Consider the following 20,066-nt stretch of genomic DNA (forward strand, 5'->3'; position numbering starts at 1 on the left):
GAATTTAAATACCTCTGCTTTACATGCTGACTTGTAAATACTATGAAGTACATAAAACCTGTACAGTGGTTCTAAAAATCACAGAGCTTGCAGAAGGCCAAGATGTTATAGCCTCTCAGTAAAGCACAGACTTATGTTACAAATTTACCTCCCAAACTCCTACAGCTAGTTAACCAACACACATCAACTATAACTATTAATAATGATTTTCACCTGTAGGGGTTAGGAGTACGTGAGATGGTAAAAGTAAAAAAACAAACAAAAAAACTTGATGTCAGAGTCAATCAGAGGCAGAGTGAGGGGGGTGATCTCAGAATATCAGTGGGAAAAATAACAGTTCACAGAGAGTTCACTTCTCTTTGGAGCTGCATGATAGCGAGGAGTTTGCATCTCTGCTCATCTCTCAATACATTTTTTCCCCCCTCACTAATAAAACGAGCAGCACGGGAGACACATCAAAAATCTGGGGCATTTTTTCCTTCATAGCTGGTTTTCAGATACTCTAGCGGAATTAATTGACCGATCCAAGTTGCCAGCAAAAATTTACCCCATAATTAAGCAACCACAAAGCTATGTCAGTGGTGAAGCTCGACCTTTTTCAAATCCACCTTTATCCCTGAAGAGCTGAGTTCAGAACAAACTTTACTTCTCAGTTTAAGGAGATTAGAAACTTGAATCCATTTGTGTGGGAATATTACTTAATTAAAAAACAGATAGCTGCTCTTCAGTCATTGATCCAAATATTTTCACTGCAAATGGAAACCTAATGACCTGCTGCAGACAAATAGAAAACGGATTATGCTGTCGTAGAATCTCATTTTCATGAATAAGACCTGCACAGTTACCAGCCATGGTAACTGTGCAGGGGCGGCTCTAGCAAAGTTTAGCCAGGGGGGCATTAACAGGAAAAGGGGGCACAAAGACATACTTTTCTTTCTTATTCTCATTTAAAATGTCTAGCTTTTAATAAATAATTATCTGAATCTTACACTGAAAGTTTTAATCTGATGTAAAATGTATAGAAGTCCATTACTGTATAGTAAATATTAAGTAGGGATGGGTATCAAAACCCAGTTCTTGTTGAGAACCGGTTCCCACTGTTTCAATTCCTTGGAATTGTTTGCCATTTTTGCAAACGATTCCCTTATCGATTCCAGTCGCCCCGAATGACGTCACCATGTTGCATAGCGTCATTTACCTGGCAGGAAACATGGCGGCTCAAACGCTCAAAAGTTTGGCTATACTTTACGAGAACGGATGACAACGGGGCAACTTGCAATACTGTAAAGTAGATATTTCATTTAAGGGAGGAAACACTACGAATATGCAAAAGCATTTGCTCACAAAACACGCGATAACCTTAAATGAATGTCGTGTTTTTAATTCCGCTCCGGACTTGTGAATCTCAACCCAGCCTTATTACAAAACCTGCCATTACTGTGCATTTAGGTGACCATGATGAGAGAGAAAGACAGAGTCTGGCTGGCGCTCGCTGGCAGTTGTCGCTGCAGTCTACCGGTAGCGTCTCCTTTCAGGCCAGGCCTTCAAAGTGAAAACAATCAGCTCTTTCATCTTACATGCAGAGAGTGGTAAGTGGACTCAAAAACTAAAAATCAGGTTTTTCTTCTCGGAGCAAACAAGCTTTTGAAAACAGAAGTTCAAATCACAAGAAACATCCAGACTGCCTTTCGATCATTTTTTGTACCCGTCGTTAACAATACATATATTTTAACTAGACAAGGCTGCTGCAGCAATAATAATAATAATTATTATTATTACATTTCACGTGTTTTTAAAATAGGTCACTGGGGATATGAACAAATGAACTATTTATTAACATATATGGGAAAACTGCAATATCTAAAAGGCATGATTTTCTGAAAAAGGCTAGTGGCATTTATCATGAGACTAAAAGTTGCGCCACACACACACACACACACACACACACACACACACACACACACACACACACACACACAAACTGTATTTTCAGGGACATTTAACTCATTCACTGCCAGCCATTGGCAGTGAATGAGTTAAACCCATTGACTCATTCACTGCCATTGACGGCTATAGACGTCAATGGCAGTGAATGAGTTAAGAAAATGAATGAAAACAGATGCTCATTAAAACAATTTCTCTGGTTAAACCACCCAAAACTGGAGAGGTTAGTTCAGACAATACAAGGACAACCTGCAGTGGTAGAAAATGTTCACTGCTCAGACATGTAATTATCTAAAATCTGGAAAATAGTGACAAATAAAGATTGATAAATAGCACTTCAATTCAATTCTGTTTTATTTGTATAGGGCCAAACTACAACAACAGTTGCCTAAAGGACCTTTTTTATGCAAATTAAAGATTGGAATAATACAGAGAAAAACCAACAATCGAGACAACCCACTTGGCAACAGTGGGAAGGAAAAACTCCCTTTTAACAAGAAGAAACCCGTTAAAGCAGGAGGTGGTTTAGGGAGGGCAGCTAGCTGCTGAAAATGGTTGGGTGTGAAGGAAGGTTGCGGAAGAGAGCCAGAAGCACAGTGTTAATTTCTTTACAGTGAGTACTTTCAAATTGCTTGTGCACCTTCAGCTTTTTACTCTGTAACAACCTGAACAGGACATTTAGAAAAAAAACCCCATTTTCTTTGCAAAGATCTTTATTGTGGCTCTGACTGCTTTGATGGATGTTCAGGTTTGAATATTCATTTCACATCAGGTTTTCACTCACGTAAACATAATCAACTTGCTTTTAAAGCAGTAGCAGCAGCAGCAGCTTAGAGGACGACTGAACCCCGAGCCGCATTTATCAGGTGGTTGTTACACGCTACATTTCCTGAGTGATGCTGTCGGGTCCCGGCCTGTAGCAGCAGACCGCTGAAGGCTCGGAGGGGCTCGGCCACCCAGGCGGCGAGATGGCGAGCTGTTGATGAAGTGAGGGGTCACTGCAGGGCTAAGTGAGACCTCACACTGGACAAGGAGTCCAGACCTCAGGCCACGGTGGCATATGGGTGTGAAGGAGTTGAGGAAGCTGAGCAGGAGTAGGTGTGGGGGGGGAGGCCAAGCTGTCCACTCGGCCTCTCACGAGACCCCCAGCTGTCACAACAGACATTTACCAGGCCTCACACTAAACACCCACCAGGGAGAAGGGGAGGGGTAGCATCCTTCCCCTTTCAAACAGAGGGATGGAATAGAGGAAGGACGGAGGGGAGAAAAAAAAAAGAGTGTAATCTCATCTTCCTGCTCCTGTGATGTCTGAGGAATGCTGCGTTTTGCCCCCGCCTCTTCCCTGCCACTCTCCTCTGCCACTTCTGAAGCCAGGCTGCAAACCTGCTAATTATAGCCGCTAAAGGATGAACGTGTGACCTCGATAGTTATTTTAGGTCTGCTGTGCAAAGAGAGCAGAGACAGTCACAGCAGGACGGGGAAAGCTCCAGCCTAAACTGTCACACAGCAAGACACACAGCTGCAGTGCAGGCGGGCCAAGGTCAGACTGCAAGACTGTTCAGATACTGGGAGATGACAGCAGCTCACACTGAGCTACAGAGGTTTCTTTCTATTTGGCTTATCAAGCAAAGGCAAATGGATCAGATAGCTCAATAAAAAGGACCTTAAGACACAGGATACTGGCAAAGAAGGAGCAGTGGTCCAAGATCACCAGGACAAAACTGCAGCTTCTGGGATTCATTAGATTTAATTTGATAATTTGTTTTAATTTAAGACTAAAATAATTAGTTAATTATCAGATTAACAGATACAGACACATATGGACATTTCTATGGAGTGAATCACTGAAAAAATAACTCAAGGGTGGATGAGTGTGGCGATGTTTTAAGCAGAGATGACCGATGGTTAGATTTACTGCAGGTTGTACGTTATGGGGCTGCTTTCATATAGATGTACATTTAATATAGCATATATTAAATATATTTGCTTTACCATTCGGCTTAATCAGGTTTTATGTATGGTGTGTGTGTTTTAAGTTTCACCTTCCTAAAAGATCTCCTCCAGAGAACTATAAATTCTTAAAATCAATTAGAAAAAATTACCAATAATCATCCCACAGATGTAATATTATCTACAGCTACTCTTAGTACCATTGATATTAAGTTAGACTCTTTTTCTCCAATTGATCTTTCTGAGTTAACTTCAATAATTACTTCCTCCAAACCATCAACGTGTCTTTTAGACCCCATTCCTACAAAACTGCTCAAAGAAGTCCTGCCATTAATTAATTCTTCGATCTTAAATATGATCAACCTATCTCTAATAATCGGCTATGTACCACAGGCCTTCAAGCTGGCTGTAGTTAAACCTTTACTCAAAAAGCCATCTCTAGACCCAGCAGTCTTAGCTAATTATAGGCCAATCTCCAACCTTCCTTTCATATCAAAAATCCTTGAAAGAGTAGTTGTCAAACAGCTAACAGATCATCTGCAGAGGAATGGTTTATTTGAAGAGTTTCAGTCAGGTTTCAGAGCTCAGCACAGCACAGAAACAGCTTTAGTGAAGGTTACAAATGATCTTCTTATGGCCTCTGACAGTGGACTCATCTCTGTGCTTGTCCTGCTAGACCTCAGTGCAGCGTTCGATACTGTTGATCATAATATCCTATTAGAGCGATTAGAACATGCTGTAGGTATTACAGGTACTGCGCTGCAGTGGTTTGTATCATATCTATCTAATAGACTCCAATTCGTGCATGTAAATGGAGAGTCCTCTTCACACACTGAGGTTAATTATGGAGTTCCACAGGGTTCAGTGCTAGGACCAATTCTGTTTACATTATACATGCTTCCCTTAGGCAGTATCATTAGAAGACATAGCATACATTTTCACTGCTATGCAGATGACACCCAGCTCTATCTGTCCATGAAGCCAGATAACACACACCAATTAGTTAAACTGCAGGAATGTCTTAAAGACATAAAGACCTGGATGGCCGCTAACTTTCTGCTTCTTAATTCAGATAAAACTGAGGTTATTATACTCGGCCCTGAAAATCTTAGAAATATGGTATCTAATCAGATTCTTACTCTGGATGGCATTACCTTGGCCTCCAGTAACGCGGTGAGGAACCTTGGAGTCATTTTTGACCAGGACATGTCCTTCAACGCACATATTAAACAAATATGTAAGACTGCTTTCTTCCATTTGCGCAACATCTCTAAAATTAGAAATATCCTGTCTCAGAGTGACGCTGAAAAACTAGTTCATGCATTTATTACTTCCAGGCTGGACTACTGTAATTCATTATTATCAGGATGTCCAAAAAACTCACTGAAAAGCCTTCAGTTAATCCAAAATGCTGCAGCAAGAGTCCTGACAGGGACTAGAAAGAGAGAGCATATTTCTCCTGTTTTGGCTTCCCTTCATTGGCTTCCTGTTAAATCCAGAATTGAATTCAAAATCCTGCTCCTCACATACAAGGTCTTAAATAATCAGGCCCCATCTTATCTTAATGACCTTGTAGTACCATATCACCCTATTAGAGCGCTCCGCTCTCGCTCTGCAGGCCTACTTGTTGTTCCTAGAGTATTTAAAAGTAGAATGGGAGGGAGAGCCTTCAGTTTTCAGGCCCCTCTTCTGTGGAACCAGCTTCCAGTTTGGATTCGGGAGACAGACACTATCTCTACTTTTAAGATTAGGCTTAAAACTTTCCTTTTTTCTAAAGCATATAGTTAGGGCTGGACCAGGTGACCCTGAATCCTCCCTTTGTTATGCTGCAATAGATGTAGGCTGCCGGGGGATTCCCATGATGCATTGAGTTTTTCCTTTCCAGTCACCTTTCTCACTCACTATGTATTAATAGACCTCTCTGCATTGAATCATATCTGTTATTAACCTCTGTCTCTCTTCCACAGCATGTCTTTATCCTGTCTTCCTTCTCTCACCCCAACCGGTCGCAGCAGATGGCCGCCCCTCCCTGAGCCTGGTTCTGCCGGAGGTTTCTTCCTGTTAAAAGGGAGTTTTTCCTTCCCACTGTCGCCAAAGTGCTTGCTCATAGGGGGTCATATGATTGTTGGGTTTTTCTCTGTATCTATGAAGCGCCTTGAGGCGACTTTTGTTGTGATTTGGCGCTATATAAATAAAATTGAATTGAATTGAATTGAATTAGCGAATGGATGATAGCATTCTTTAAAAATATGAAATATAAGTATTAAAATAAAACACGCACATAACAAATCCTTATCTGGTGTGGATTTCTACTTCCATGGTGCAAAAATCCATGCTTTATATGAATATTTATAAAAAAAAAAAATACGGGACAGTGTAATGCTACTACTAAGTACAACAGTAGATTCAGCAGTAATCTCAGGAGAGTTTTCTTCATCCTCAACTCTTTGCGCACACACTTCTCACTGTAAGAAGAACTCCCCTCTGCAGTCGTCTGCTGAATGAACGCCTCTCACACCATCTCCGTACCCAACGTGCTCCCCTTCCAGCATTACTCCTACACCTGAGAGGCTATTCACAGCGTCCTGGTACCACACGTATCACTTAACCCTGTGTCAAAACACCGGTGTAACATAAGCACGAGGTGCAGGCGAAGGTCCTGAGCTCATAAAGGAATGTGCGTTCTGGGAATAACGCTCTGCATGTACGAGAGGTCCCTTGCTGTGAGCGTGCAGCAGACTACAGAGTTACTGCAGCGAGTAGCTGGAAAGCAGCCAGAAACTGACAGACTTGGAGAAGGCATACTGTCACCTCAGGGATCCACAGCACGATGAGACAGAAACGTGACTCAGCGGTTATGCTGGGCAGACAGTGAGGAGAGCAGTTTTAGTCATTAAAAAAAACAACAACAAGTAAACAGGTGGCACTCTTACCATGGTGTCCCGTATATCCGGAATCCCTTTATGGTGACGTCTGAGTCCTGCAGGTACACACAGTTTGTGAGCAGCGACTGGACATTGTCAAAGTCCTCTGGTTTGAGCTTCGACACTGAGGGGAATCGGTAGTAATCCTGCTTGACCAGCTCAGCCATAAAGTCCTTATCGAAGGTCAGCTCATGGTTCCCCGCGATTACTACCTTAAACTCATACGGTAGGCCACCTAGAAGATAGAAGAGAAGCCAGGGAGAGGATGGTGAGCTGAAGTCCCAAATCCACACATAAATCTACACACTAAGCTCTGGTTGGAATTGTTTTCGGGGGCTCGATAGGCAAGACTGCCTTCCTCAGACATTTTTAGCACTTCCGAAACACTAAGTGTAGTGATATGGGACTTTTGTGGTATATTTTTGACCAAAAAAATTAAGAAATAGTGAGATAGATCTCTCAGAGTTTTGCTTATTATAGCAAGTTGGACATTAGAGCTAAAACTCTAATAATGACCTTAGTCTTTTTATTCCTGTAGATGCAATCTAAAGAGAGCCTCTCATCCTCTAACATCACTGGTCGACAGCATTATAGTGTCAAAAGTAAAAACTTAAAGAGACCTAAAGGTCAGAGTATGGATAACATTTAAATTGATCTGATCCTTTGAAATTGATTTGTTGTGCGTTTCTGTACAGATCTTTGTCAAAGGCTTTAATATCCTGTGTCTTTCAGTTGCAGATCTGTTATGAGCACAATACGTGATTCAGCCTTAATATTATTCTTCTGCCAAAGCAGAGGCTGAGAAACATCAAGGTTTATACACAAACCACTAAACCAAGTTTCGAGAAACTTGCAGGAGAGGTGGAGGCCAAACAAAGCGAGAACTCATTAACTTTTGATGCTGATCTGGATCACTTTCTTTAAAACTAGCTTTGCTGCTCTCCTAGTGCCCCTCTGCAATATTAAATCAATGAGAAATGAAAGAAACATTAAAAAAGTTCACTTAAACTGAGAAAAGTTTAAACCTTTTTTCTTTTGACCAAATTTTTTTTTTTTAATTCATGGGAGTTATACAAACATGGCATACACCAAGGCTTGGCACGTTATTTGTGTACCCTGCCTTAGAGTTTGCCCTCCAGTCCCTAGATCGAATAAGGTGTTCTGAGTCAAATCAGATTTAGCAGTTTTTTTAAAGGCTGTTAATTTATCTATATCGAGCAGTTTAAGGCTGAACAGCATTTTATAAAAATCACACAGTAGCTGTATGTATTTTCCACCTACTCCCTCTCTACAGAAACAGCAGTTTATCCCAATAGTTTGTATATAAAGAATACACTCCCTCAATCGCTCCCTGTATACCTAACCCTGAGTACAGATCAGGGCTGGAAAGAAACTCAGATAATTGGAGGGAAAAATACCCTCAATTCAGACAGTCAAAGAGGTTACAACCACAGCTGACGGCTCAGTTTGACCCCAACAGACTACCGTCTATCTCTGTAGATGCCAGGCAGCTGGAAAAGGCATGAACCTGAACTAAATAGCGAAGAACATCTATTACAATTCTCATCCCCTCATCTTTCAACTTCTGCTGTGCCCTTTTCGCTCTCCTCTGTCGAGGTGATTTGTCCTGGTACCCCTTCGCCATCAAGAAACTGACTTACTACTTTATTCCAGCCGACTGAGCACTCAACAAAAGGGCCTGGCCTTCATCACCCTTCGACTCACTCTCTATATTTCTCTTCCCCCCCCCCCTCCTGGATTCTGTGTTTTAGGCTTCCTGGTGCTCTTGCTCCAGTCCTCCTTCCTTTGTCTTCTTGAATGCCCTGCGGAATATGTATAGACTAATATGCAGGCTCATTTTGTATAGTCAGTTGAGAAAAAGCCATGAGAAGAATGAGCTCTGAGGGAGCGGTAGTACTCTGCCGCCCCCAAACACAACTGTTAAAACACACAATCTGACCACAGCTAATGATTTTTGTTTTAAAATAACAGATTAACCTCCTGGGATTTTCTTGAATTATCTAAAAACTGTTTGGTCTACAAAATGTTAGACAATGTTTCTTTAGCCAAAAAGTCTTTCAACAAGTTTCATTGTTTAGTTACACCAACCTCCAAAATCCAAACATTTTATGCTCAGTATCAAATAAAAAAAAAAAAGCAGACGTGCGAGTCTAAGCTAATGCATGTTTGGCATTTCTGCTTAACAAATTATACAAATTATAAATCAATTATTAACATCCTTCCAGATTAATTTTCAATCATTTCCAAGCGCATTCTGTCAGGTATTGGATCTACTTTAGTGGGAAGGTTTGGATAAAATGAATACTGACTTGTTGGTATGCTAATGAATTCATCCTGATTACTTAAGTACATTTCTTAACACACGCTGCCACACTTGCTGGCTGTCATGCCATATAGTTCTGTCAAAGAGTGACTGTTCATACCTGGTACTGTAGTGGCCTTCTGCAACAAGGTACGAGTCTGGTTTTTGTTTCATAATGCATACACAATTTAACAAGCTGTGAACGTTAATATATGGAACTTCAAAAGAAAAGGAGTTGTGTAATTGCAGATGTTACACAGTCTAAATATGAGATGAAACACACACAAAAATGACACTAAACGGATGATTGTGCACCCAGCATCCCTTGGTTGTCCAGATGAAGACAGAGGTTTGTATTCAAGCAGGTTTAAGCTGACTTTAGGAGATCTGCTAAACATGCTCAGTAACAAAAATGGTAGAAATTCAGTGTGTGTAACACTACAGTGCTATTACAGTTTTATAAGTGAGATGTCTACATCCATCTATAAAAATGGAGTTTGACAGGAAGGTAGGTGATCCCGGTTTTGTGTAAAATGCTTTTCTGTGCTTTGTTTTAAGTGTTGCCATTTATAGAGGAATGCTGTGATGCAAGCGAAGAGGATAAATTGAATAAAATGCTGAATAAAAAGTCCAATAAAGAGTATTTATTGACTAAAATTGGTTTGGATTCATAACGGAAAGTGGAAGAAAAAAAAATTGAGCATATTGCTCAATTTCTGCAGAGGCAAAGACCAAAACTGGAACTAAAACTAATAGAAAGTGAATGCAAGAGAATAAAAATTCAATCAAAAGACATCAGCTCAAGACAAACAAAAAGTCTGCCACATCCAGCTCAAGTGTGTGTGTGTGTGTGTGTGTGTGTGTGTGTGTGTGTGTGTGTGTGCGCGTGCGTGCATGTCTGGAAAAGAGTGTGTGTGTTCTCTAATACTGGAAATGAAAGAATCATGGCTCCCCGGTCTATAGGTTTCATTCCCGCTGCTCTAAATTAGCTCTCGATGCATCTCGGGATCATAAATTCCAGTGTAAACTTAAATGAGAGCGCCGTCTCTCAGTCCCCCAGCACTCTAACTGGATCACGCATCCATTTGTACGCTCACACAAAACCCAAAGCGAATCATCCGACACCAGGCAGGGAAAATCTGGGGAAAACATAATTACCACCAAACTCCGTCTCCATTACTCCACTGGGAATTTCTACTGCTTTTTATTGCTACCGTGATACATCTAACAGAGTCCTGATGCTGTGATACACCTGGATTTATTTTTCATTCTTCACCGACAGCCAGAGGTATGAAGGAGAGTACAAAGATCAAAACAAAACTCTGAAGAAAACGAAGCACTGAAATGTTTTGTCATACCTCTCAAAGAGGCAGACGAGACATTTAAGACGACATCTGCACATTAAAAACATTTCATTTAGAAAGTGTTTTCCACAGTGCAACACTAAAAATACACACTTTGCCAGGGTTGAATAGGAGTTTAATAAATCATCCTTTTGTCTGTTTCTATAAATTCATCCCTTAAGACATGCAGAGTAATCAAGCTATGCAATTTTATTTAAAAACCTATTTTAATTAGAGCCGAAACAAAAAATATACCCCTATTTAACAAAACAAACATTCACTCATTAGTCAGTATCTAGATATTTAAATATCAGGGTTTCAGCTCAGAGTTGGCCTATGTCAGTAAACATGACCGGCAAGAATACACTCCAGTGTTCTGCCTTCCTACTAAGAAGCCAAAGGAAAAAGATATATAAAACCCACCGACCTCATTAACATTATTTACCTACTTACTTCCATATATTTTGAGATGAATTTAGTCATTTTTGATCATGCTAGTCCCTTTCATAGTTTGTCTCTTCAACTGTCACCGTGTGTGTGTGTGTGTGTGTGAGCTGGAGGGTAGAGCAGTGTGTAGTCAGTGAGGTAAGACATGGAGAAGAGAAAATAGTGAATAGAGATGATGACAATCCAGCATCAAAAGCTTCCCAGCAACTGTTAATTACTAGAAAACAAACAATGGACTGACATCATTGAACCCCAGTGTCTGATTGCAGTGGAGCTTGTCCTAACTATAGCCTCGCTGACCTACTCGTAGATACAGTCTATATGGAAAGAATTCACTGTGGTTCACTCGTTCCACACAGCGTCATGTTACAACCTTATTCCAAAATGGATTAAATTCAGTTTTCACCACAAAATCCTACACACAATATCCTATAATGACAAGGTGAAAGAAGTGTCTTTGAAATTCCTACAAATTAAAAAAATAATAATAATAATAAAATAAAATAAAGAGGTGCATGAGTAGGGATGGGAATGAAGAAGAATTTAGCGATTCGAATTGCATTAGCAATATGACTTATCAATTCGATTCCTTATTGATTTTCACTGGGTTCTCTTTGAATCTCCACCATTGGTAGAGAACAAAACAGAGCAAAGAAACCAAACACAAAAAAACAAACAAATGAAAGCATTTATCCTGTGATCGTTGGAGGGAAAAAAACATTAATGAATGCTAATGATGCTATGTGTGTGCTGGAGGCGTAAAATGTGGATATTTTACATCTCTAAGATGATGACCTCAAATGCTGTTTAGCAGGGGGGAAAAAGCACAACTGAGAAAAACTGGAGAGGTTTCAGTTTTTTTGTTTGTTTATTTGCAGCTTGATTAGGTAATTGAGGTGATTGTACGTTTTTAAGTTGGGCCAAATGATTTATTCTTTACCCACACAAATGCGCGCACACACACACACACACACACACACACACACACACACACACTACAGAGCAGCTTGGGAGCAGCTTAAAGTAGGAGATCAGAGTCAATGCTCAGCCATCAGACAGTCCGGGTCAGGGAGATCTTGCTTCTCAGCATCGATCTCCAATGATCTCCTCCAAGAGGCCAAACAGCAGTCGATGGCCCGGACAAACTGCTGTCTCCTCTGTAGTGTGAGAGGAGCAGATAGATGAGGGGGCACAGACTTTTCCAAAAAAAAAAAAAAAAAAAAAAAGCTGCACACCTACAACAAATTCCTCCTCCATCACAGAAAATCTGTTCAGATTTATCTGATGAGACCTCTGTTTTTCCCCCAGTTTCAGCTTCAATAATGCTTTGTACCATTAAGATACCTACCTGCAGGACGCCGCTTCTGCCCAATAATTAAACTGTGTTACGCAACTGTGTTGACCTGGCAAACATTCCATACATTTTAATCTGGATCTTTCACCCTGAGAAACACTGAAAACAATTACTGAACTGCTGTGCCTGACAAATGTAAAAGACAGTCTAGTCTCCTGGTCTCACTTTCACTCTCTGAAACTCTGCTACATCAACAAGGTCCAAAGGTGACCTTTAAGCCAATATCAAACCTTTGACAAGTACTTGGTTCACATTCATTCGAAGCTGTTAGCCATGTAAAGCTAACAGCAGAAATGAAAGAGCCACAAGATAAATAAACTACATTTCTCTCATTGTGGAGGCTGCAGAGACCTGTGTGTCATCTGAAGAGCAAATGATAAATATGATTAAAAAAAGAAAAAATAATACAGCACAATCAAATAGTTTCCATTTTAAATTTAATTATGTAAAAGTGTAACGATGCCGAAAACTAAATTCATTTATTTAAAGGTTTTTTCCAACAAGCAGCTAGACTACCCCATTGCCATTTTCTACCTCTTCCACTCTACATCAGTCATTTGAGTTGGAGGACCAGGTGTATAGTCTGCAGACACACAGTCTTCTATGAGGCATTAGCAGGCAGGGTGCTCCCAACTACACAAAGTCATTTTCCACTTTGCTCTGCATCGATTCCCCATTATGGCCAATATCTCTGTTTTCACTCTGGATGAACAAAGCGCACAACCACGTCTGCACACGCAGACACACACGCAGACACACACGCACTGACTGTCTGCGTTGATGGACAACCTCCTGGTGGGGCCAGGTGCTGTTTAAGGGGGAAAGAAAAGGGACGTGTAAAAGCCAGCATTAGTGTCTGTTCTTTTTTTTGGTATGAGTGCATGTATGATGTGTGTGTGTGTGTGTGTGTGTCTGTTCTTTTTTTTGGTATGAGTGCATGTATGATGTGTGTGTGTGTGTGTGTGTGTGTGTGTGTGTGTGTGTGTGTGTGTGTGTGTCTGTTCTTTTTTTTGGTATGAGTGCATGTATGATGTGTGTGTGTGTGTGTGCGTGCGTGCGTGCGCGCGCGCGCACGCACGTTTCAGGGTAATTAAGGGCAAAGCACCTGAGAGTACTTTAAAGAGTCAAGCTGGCAAAGTGGGCGTACTACTGTGACTGACAACCAATCACATTCAGAATTCATAAAGCTGAAAATGCAGACTTTAAAGGTTTAAATGTGTTCTATCAGCTCTGACCAACTTTTAACGTTTGCAGCAGGTTTTGAACTTTCAACACTCACATTCAGCCTTTCACATTGTAGTTTGAACTGTTTAAGATGCGTCTCAGTGTAGAAAGTCCTCTCTCCTCTACTCTTCATCATGTCTAGCAATATTTTATGTATGTATATATATATATATATATATATATATATATATATATATATATATATATACACACACACACACACACCAAGGTAAAAAAAAAAAATCTTAGTGTGGACTGACACAGTGACAGGAAAGTAACCCTGGTCCATAAAAATATTTGCAATGTATCTGCAGTCATGTGTTACATGTTACATGGAGTATAAGAGCAGTAGGCTGTGAACTCAACAAGACTGTGTATTAGGAGTGAAATGAAAATGCCTTTTCAGCCAAACTCTATTAAAAATGAATTAAAAAGTGGATACAGAGTGTTGGAGAAGTGGATCATGCTGCAGGAAAGGGCTGAGAAGTTTCTGTAAACTAGATTTTTATTTGGCTGTGAAAATTGGGTCAGTGCTAGAATCCACTGTAAATGCAGTGAAAGCAGACTGACTGCAGCCCCTGTCATCTTTGGAGAGGCACAACTTTGACAGCCACCTTTCAACTCTACAGGGGGGCAAAGTGTTTGAAACTCAAAACACAGATTTCGAGGAGTACTACTTCAAAAGGTTTACAAGCTAAAGGTTTCCACTCTGAAAATATGAAAATAAGTCGTGACAGGTTCATAAATCAACTTTAAAAAAAAAAAATCAATGTTTATTCTCTAAAATTAAACGTTGTTTTCGTTACAGTTAAATAACACCACCACCAATGCCACATGTTCAACATTTTCCATTTTCCGTCCACTTTTCAGCACACAGATCAAACTACTGAAATCAACGATATGCGCTGATTGAACACAAAGTGAGTTGTTTTTTTTTTGCTGATGAACTGATTTTGCAGGCCATGTTTATTAAACCCCTCCGGCCAGAAATATTATGTAGGGCTTGACAACATCGTGAATTGTCTCTGTGCGACAGTTCAGAACATAAGAGCTTGTGAGGGACTCCAATTTGTCAAACAATTTCCTTCAGCAGTCTTCACTCTACATGCTCAGGGACTGCAATCAAAGTTTAAAGATTCTTTCAGCTGCTCAGCTTGAGCCCCCTCCTGGTCTTGAACCAGGGAGACCAGGGGGTGTGTGAACGTGTAAGCCACACAGTCATAAAGCTTAAAGGTTAAATGTAATTTAAGGACACTGTTCTGGCTGATCAACAGACAAATGCAAACAGTTAAAACTAAAGAAAAAAATAATTCAAAATCCTGAAGTACTATAGCCCAGTCTAGTTAGTGGTACCTACTGATTTAGAGTGTGAGAGGCACAGGCATGGAGCATGTGTGCTTCTACTGAGTGAAACATGTCTATAACATGGGGCCAAAAATGGTTTCATGGGTCCACAAACAAAGCACTGGCTAACGGTTCTGAAACCACACAACTTGGAAAACACATACACACATGAAAGCTAAAGATTTACCTACAGCATGGGGCCAGAGGGAGAGGTGAAAGGTTAACTGATCCAGGGTGTTAGGTCAAAGGGGTTAAACTGGACACTTTAGCACAGCAGTTGGGGCTAAACAGAGGGGAGGCGGAGGGGTTCATTGTGTTGTCTGGTTAACAGTTAAACATGCTTCAGGCCCTGCCTCCTGCTCTTTAGAGACTTTGCATTTGTACGTGTTTGTGTGAGAGAGAAAAACAATGCATGGATCTAGAACAGCTGTACTGAGCATGTGGGTTAAGTAGTTCAGTACCTAGCCAGTCGTTGAACTTCTTAACTTCAGAGGGCAGGCCCAGCTCAGTGAAGTCACCCATGTGCAACAGCACATCGCCATAGGGCATCTGGATGCCATCTGTACGCGAGTGTGTGTCTGAAACACACACAAACCTGGTGTGTCCCGCTGGCTTGGGAGTGTCATACGGAATAGGGTCCACCCTGAAAAAGACAGAGAGAAAGTTGTCGTCACTAAAGCTGCATTACATGACTGACTGGGACCTGACTAGCTCTTTTTCAGTAACTGAATTAATTACCAAAGACTATTTAGTGATTAATTAGAGTCAGTATATTGATCGCAGTACAATCTCAGTGTGTGGCTGTTGTCACAAATGGTGATTTGATACATTTTGCCACCATTTGTGACAATAGCTACATACTGAGATTGTTTGAAGACACTTTACCGTCTATTAAAAAAATAATAATAATTGAATTGTCTGTAGGACCTGAGCTTCGACTTTCTCAAGAAATTTCTATTTACCGTGTCATTAACAAAAAATTAAAAATAATGAAATTGAAAGTAGTCAAACCTGATTTTTATTTATTCAATTTCCAATTTTGAAAATGACCATCTGAAAATCTTCTCCCCGTTTGTGATAAAATATAAAGTATCCTCAAAACAAGACTTTTGATTTTTTTAAAAGAAGAAAATATATACTAATTTCACAGCAGCTTTTAGAAGGGACACAGCAGAAAATAGGACGCTTAAAAAGATCATTTGTTGTGCAAAATAAATTACACGGCTCACAGGATAATGCATGTAGCAGAGTAAAATCCATCTCAAAGAAAAGAGGGGACATTACAAGAGCACCGAAAAAAACAAAGAAAAAAAAAACAAAAAAAGTGTAGTGTGGACTGGAAAACAACCAGTTTGCTGTGGCTGATTTCGGCACATAGTGAGGGCAATAGCTGTTTTGTGGCATCAGATTGGCTAAAGAGATGGTGAATTAAGGCATTTCTGTGTCCTTTCTATCCATTATCTAAAGAAAAATCACTTAGACCCAAGTCTGGCTGAAAAGTAACTCCTTTATTTAGCATTTTGTTTGTTATAAGCACTTGTGTTAAAAGGAAAGAAAAACCTGTATTTTTTTCCTGACAGGAGGGAAAAAAAATCTTGTCTATAATTGAGGTCTACAATGTGCAATCCTCCACCACTCTGGCACTAGACCATTATTTCATTAGAAGGGATGTCACTCCGTCGACAACATCAGACACATAATCAACACTGCAATCTCCAACCTGACAAGTATGCATGTGCACACACACACAAACACACACACAGAGTTAAACTTGCATGTGTGCACAAACGTGGCGTGGAAACAGCCAGAGAAGCAGATGAAATCAAAAGGTTTCAGACTGGAGGAAACGCCATTAAAGGAGATGGAGAAAATAGGCACTTTTGCACAAAAGAACATCTTATCTGGTCTGTGTGTGTGTGCGGCTGTACTTGTGTGTTCACATTTTCACGTTTTTTTTCTGTGCCACACAGATCAGAATATTAGACGTGGCCAGCCAACAGACAGCCTGGATACTGGTGCTGCTCCCTTTTTAAAACACTTTTTGTTGAGTTAAAATGTCGCAGGATTGTGTTAATAGTAAGACAATGGTGAACAAGCTGGTCACTGTCTGTGACAAACATCTCTAGTGTGCAGTCTGCTGTCGGTCTGATTCCAGAAACCCTCTCTTAGCCTCCGTCAATGTCAATTCTCACCCTCAAAGGAAAACCTTACGTATGCACAGCATTCAACCTCCAAAACATTACAAATACCACTCTTCAAAAAGACGCGACTTCATTTAGTGGCTTGATCATACCCATCAGTGACCCCTACATAGAAGTGCTATGTTGTGATTTAGAGTATAATTTTTTAAATCAAAAGCCAAAGAAAAAAGGTGCAAATATATTTTCACCAATATGATTTTAAAAAATCAATACATGAAAGAATGACTAACTCACTGAATAGCAAAAATCATTCAAAAGTCATATTCATTGCTTTGTAGCACTGACCATAAAAGGCCTCGCACATTCAGAAATGCTTTGATAGAAACAGAAAAGTTAAATCCAGCTGACAAACTTTTATCATCTCAACATGTCTGCATCTCCATGTAGAACAACTGTTTGTTGTTGTTGACTCTACAAAACTACATGAACTCAATGTACTGCAAAAAATATGCTTAAACACTGACTGACATGCCAACGTCGCTGTGCACTAGGGATTCCTTGGAATTGTTTGCCACTTTTGCAAACGATTCCCTTATCGATTTCAGTCGCCCCGAATGACGTCACCACGTTGCGGAGCGTCATTTACCTGGCAGGAAACATGGTACCTAAGCGGCTCAAAGGCTCAAAAGTTTGGCTATACTTTACGAGAACGGATGACAACGGGGCAACTTCCAAAGTAGATATTTCATTTAAGGGAGGAAACACTACAAATATGCAAAAAACACACGATGACCTTAAATGAATGTCGTGTTTTTAATTCCGCTCCGGACTCGTGAAACCCAGCAGCAGCGGTAACGTTTGCACGTCCTCTCCCGTTAATGCGGCAGGTAAATAATCAACAACAGTGCATATTATGTTAGCGCGATCTGCCTTATTACAAAACCTGCCATTACTGTGCATTTAGGTGACCATGATGAGAGAGACAGACAGAGTCTGGCTGGCTCAGATGCTGGCAGTTGTCGCTGCAGTCTACCGGTAGCGTCTCCTTTCAGGCCAGGATAGACGAATGTCACGAGCAGTGACTAAGTTTGTGGTAAAAGGCTTGCACCCATTTGCCACAGCAGATGCCCCTATTTTGAGTGAATGTGTTTAATTGTAGGCAGGGACATTACTGGATATTCTTGTGTAATTGCTACAGAATAATTTATGTTATACTTTGTTATTGTTACAGAAGAATATTTATTTTATTATTGTACATTTACAATTTTTTTCCTGGGGACCCTGTGACACCCCATTGAAGAGCCGTAGGCTCTGGATCTCTTAAGATCTCACTGTTGGGTTTGTAAGGCCACATTACTCCTAAATTTCTATCTTGTTCAAAGAGAAGATATAAAACAAAGTTCTAAGCTATTCGACCTTAGTGTTCTCCTTTTTTAAAAAGAATCGATAAGAGAATCGATAAAGAATCGAATCGTTAAACAGAATCGAAAATGGAATCGGAATCGTGAAAATCTTATCAATACCCATCCCTACTGTGCACTACATAAAAAACCCCTCGATTTTCAGACAGGAAAGCTTACAGATTCCCACCATTTATCAGCTGTTTACAGGTTGTGAGGTTTGCAGACCCCAGCCAACAGCCCCCCCCCCCCCAAAACAAACAAACAAACAAACAAAACTAACAGAAAAAGCAGAAAATGAAATGGGTCCTGAAATCCAAGACGACACTGGTAACCATAGCGCTGCATTGTTTGAACGTGTTAGATAAATGAAGGCACGCATACTTTAGCAGAATAATAAATACTTTTACAAGTAAACCACTGTGCAGTATTTCATCTGATAAAGCTCTAAAATCATGGATCTGTGACTCTTACAAAACTAACAATACCTGAAACAAACTTTCCCTTCACTTACCTTCTCTTTTGTTCTTAAATACAAAGGCAGAGCTATGCCATTCACACCCAATACCAATAATCTAAGAGCAACTTTGAGAAAAGACCTCTTCAGTTATTATATTGTTCCTTTTAAATTTTTAGATCTTTAATGTACATTGCAGTGTAGGGCTGGGCGATATATCGAGTTTAAAAAAAAAATTGATATATTTTTATACGAGATATGAGATGTGACAATATCGTTTATATCGATATAGTATAAGTTACGTAATTACACTCGTGGAGCCGCAAGTTTGCCTGTCTTTCATCCACTTTTGTCTCTACGCAACGTTATTCGGCCTCGCCTCCCCCTTCCCCATAGTGATGGGATTTCCGGCTCTTTTTAAAGAACTGGCTCTTTCTGTTCGGCTCACTAAAAAGAGCCGGCTCTTTCGGCTCTGAACCGGCTCTTCAGGTTGTTTTGTTGCTTTAATTAATTTATTATTAACAATAATATAAAATTATGCACAAAAGGAATTACTAATGTAAAAAAAAAAAAAGTGGTTTTATTTATATATGTTTATATATAAATATATGCGGTGGCCCCTAGAGACAAAACACGTACAAACTCCAAAAAGCACGTACAAACTCCAAAACACATTTCTAGCATGAACTGAACTTCCAAAACAGAGCTACCTAGATCACTTAAATTACACAATTGAAAGCATGAAAGCATATGTGTATTGTTTGTGTATTTATACACAAGCATTCATATATAGTCAAATAAAAAAAAAAAAATGTTCATTTACCTGTTACTACCACACACCAAATCCGGTCGTTGGTACTTGCTGGCTTGTGTAGCCACTAGGTAACAAAAGTTCAACACTGCCCATAACATCCTGGAGCATTTATGTTATCTTTTGTACGTGCTTCAGAGTTTGTACGTGTTTTGGAGTTTTTACGTGTTTTCACATGTTTTGGAGTTTGTGCGTGTTTTGGAGTTTGTGCGTGCTTCAGAGTTTTTACGTGCTTCAGGGTTTGTACGCAGTGTTGCCAACTCCTCAGCAAGGAAAATCGCTATTGGTTGTCCTAAAAGTCACTAGAAGTCGCTAAATGACATCATCGCCTAATTTGCATAAGCAGATTAGCATGACCAAATCTAATCTAATCTACGCGTTGTTGGAGAGAGAAATAACATCGT

General features: G+C 40.1%; 1 protein-coding gene across 2 annotated transcripts in view; it reads right to left on the minus strand.

The window, feature by feature from the left end:
* mpped2a (metallophosphoesterase domain containing 2a) overlaps positions 1 to 20,066 on the minus strand; it is an 82,973-nt gene that overhangs the window by 38,923 nt on the left and 23,984 nt on the right. For both annotated transcript variants that reach the window (XM_085460746.1, XM_085460740.1), the window contains 2 exons: positions 15,315 to 15,496; positions 6,828 to 7,053 (listed from right to left, as the gene is read on the minus strand). In XM_085460746.1, the coding sequence (XP_085316872.1) occupies positions 6,828 to 7,053; positions 15,315 to 15,496 (408 nt within the window). The remainder of the gene's footprint in view (positions 1 to 6,827; positions 7,054 to 15,314; positions 15,497 to 20,066) is intronic.

This window comes from Copadichromis virginalis, linkage group LG1 (genome assembly GCF_057382275.1).
Source record: "Copadichromis virginalis isolate Kocher_CV1m ecotype Utaka linkage group LG1, C_Virginalis_male_GT1.1, whole genome shotgun sequence".
NCBI classification, from domain to species: domain Eukaryota; kingdom Metazoa; phylum Chordata; class Actinopteri; order Cichliformes; family Cichlidae; genus Copadichromis; species Copadichromis virginalis.